General features: G+C 40.9%; 1 protein-coding gene across 1 annotated transcript in view; it reads left to right on the top strand.

Moving 5' to 3' along the window:
• The window catches only part of clmpb (CXADR like membrane protein b), a gene marked incomplete at its 5' end in the record, with an annotated part of 97351 nt that overhangs the window by 83825 nt on the left and 11667 nt on the right, over positions 1-1859 (top strand). Inside the window, 1 exon segment of the mRNA XM_014015076.1 lies at positions 176-343. Coding sequence (XP_013870530.1) covers positions 176-343 — 168 coding nt within the window.

The following is a 1859-nucleotide window of genomic DNA, read 5'->3' as shown; positions in this document are numbered from 1 at the left end:
AGTTAATTTTCTATATAGAGATCAGCAAATTCACCACATTATTGTCAAAGGGATTTAAATAAACTTTTTTTTTTCATTTAGTGCTGATAACAAGAATAAGATCACAGCCTCCAAATAAAACATGGTTCAGTTTGACAGAGTCATTTTTTATGCCCGTGTTTATGTTTTCTCATAGTCAAGCCTTCTAAGCCAAGGTGCTGGATGGACGGAAAACCGCTGGTGGGCAGTGATGTCAAGCTGAGCTGTAAATCAAGCGATGGTTCAGACCCCATCAGCTACAAGTGGGAGCGAGTGCTCGACAAAGGCAAAAMTCTGGGCAAGCTGCCAACCCTGGCACTGATAGGTAAGAAAAATAGTCCTAAAAAAAGGAAGAAGAAGAAAGGAAAGATAATTCTACACTACACAGACATGCTGATTCACCATTCAAGCCCTCTGCAGAGAAATGCTGTGAGAATTCATTTTTATATTAGTGGCCTTTTTTATGAGTTCCAGGAAGGGTTTTGCTGAGCACACCACCTTCCCTCCACTTCCCTCCTCATCTTTACCTTCATACATTTGTAAACACTGACACCTAAATCTGCCAAGCTCAACCCCATCCTCCCAGTGCTGATCCTTGTGTCGCTTCTCTACAGTAATTAAAAGTTACAACACTTAGCTCAAGGGCACTTAGATGTGCTCAGTTTTTTTTAATCCGCTTGCCATTAATATGTTTGGACTACTGTGATTCTCTTCCCTTGTGAGCAATAATCCTAGGGCCACAGAAAATATGCACTGTATGTTATTTTCCAGGAAATCAAAAAGAGCATAATCTTGTGATTTGTGACTTGTGTGATTTATTCTGTTGGGATTACTTATATTAATACAAGGAATCGGGCTGACACTGGGATCTGATTTTTCTGAAATGTCATCTGGGCTCAAGTGAATCATTTCCATGRGTGACAACCGAGTGAGTCTCTTCTGAAACTGGGGGGCAAAGTGGAGAAAAATCAAATAAGAAACTGAATGGATTTGAAGCTATTTTATGTATGAACCAAACAAAGCAGGCACGCTTTSCTGATGTGGATTTATGACATATTTCTTTGTAATGCATTGGGCAGTTACCAGTTTAAAGGTAACAGTACCTATCGCCAGTGTGTCTTCAGGCCAGTCTTAAACAGGGAGAGAGAGGTTGTATTGCGTAATCCGTGGGGTAATGAGTTCCAGAACTGCAGAGTCGAGCGGCTGAAAGCTCTGCTCCCCATGGTGCTGAGGCGTGCAGGGGGTGTTGAGAGTTGGAGGGAGGAGGCAGATCTTAAAGAGCGGGAAGGTGTGGAGATGTTTAGGAGGTCGGACAGGTGACACCATCACATAATTTGCATATTTAGACATTTGCCAATAATTGTGATCTGGACTGTAGATGAATTTGAACCATAAAAAGGATAAGAAAGTGAGTAAAAACTGTCTAAATATGTTTAAAACTGCAAATTAACTTAAATAATTGCTAAAACATCTGCATTACATAAATCAATTTTGTTAGAATATCAAATTTAACAAACAGATGTCACAGAGGCACAAGTGGTGAAGGAGGTGAATAAGTGACTGGGACTGTCAATCAAATGCAGCCAGATCCAGGGATTTCTTATTTTTACCAGCAGCTTTGTGTATGCATGATTCATTAGCAGGCAGTGTTTTCGTCTCGAAGCAGCCAGGGTTGCTGCACGAGGCTTTAGTCAGTCGGACTGCTTGTCAGCGCTTTGGAAAGGGGGAGTGTCTCACTGCACCACTTGCTGGTTGGAAATGAAAGTGCTGGTGCCAAGGTCTCCAAAGTCTCTAATAACATTGAAAAAAAAATGTAACATTGTCACTTTTTGGAAAAAAAA

Source organism: Austrofundulus limnaeus, unplaced genomic scaffold (genome assembly GCF_001266775.1).
Source record: "Austrofundulus limnaeus strain Quisiro unplaced genomic scaffold, Austrofundulus_limnaeus-1.0 Scaffold122, whole genome shotgun sequence".
Lineage (NCBI taxonomy): Eukaryota > Metazoa > Chordata > Actinopteri > Cyprinodontiformes > Rivulidae > Austrofundulus > Austrofundulus limnaeus.
This window is presented reverse-complemented; position numbering and strand designations above follow the sequence as displayed.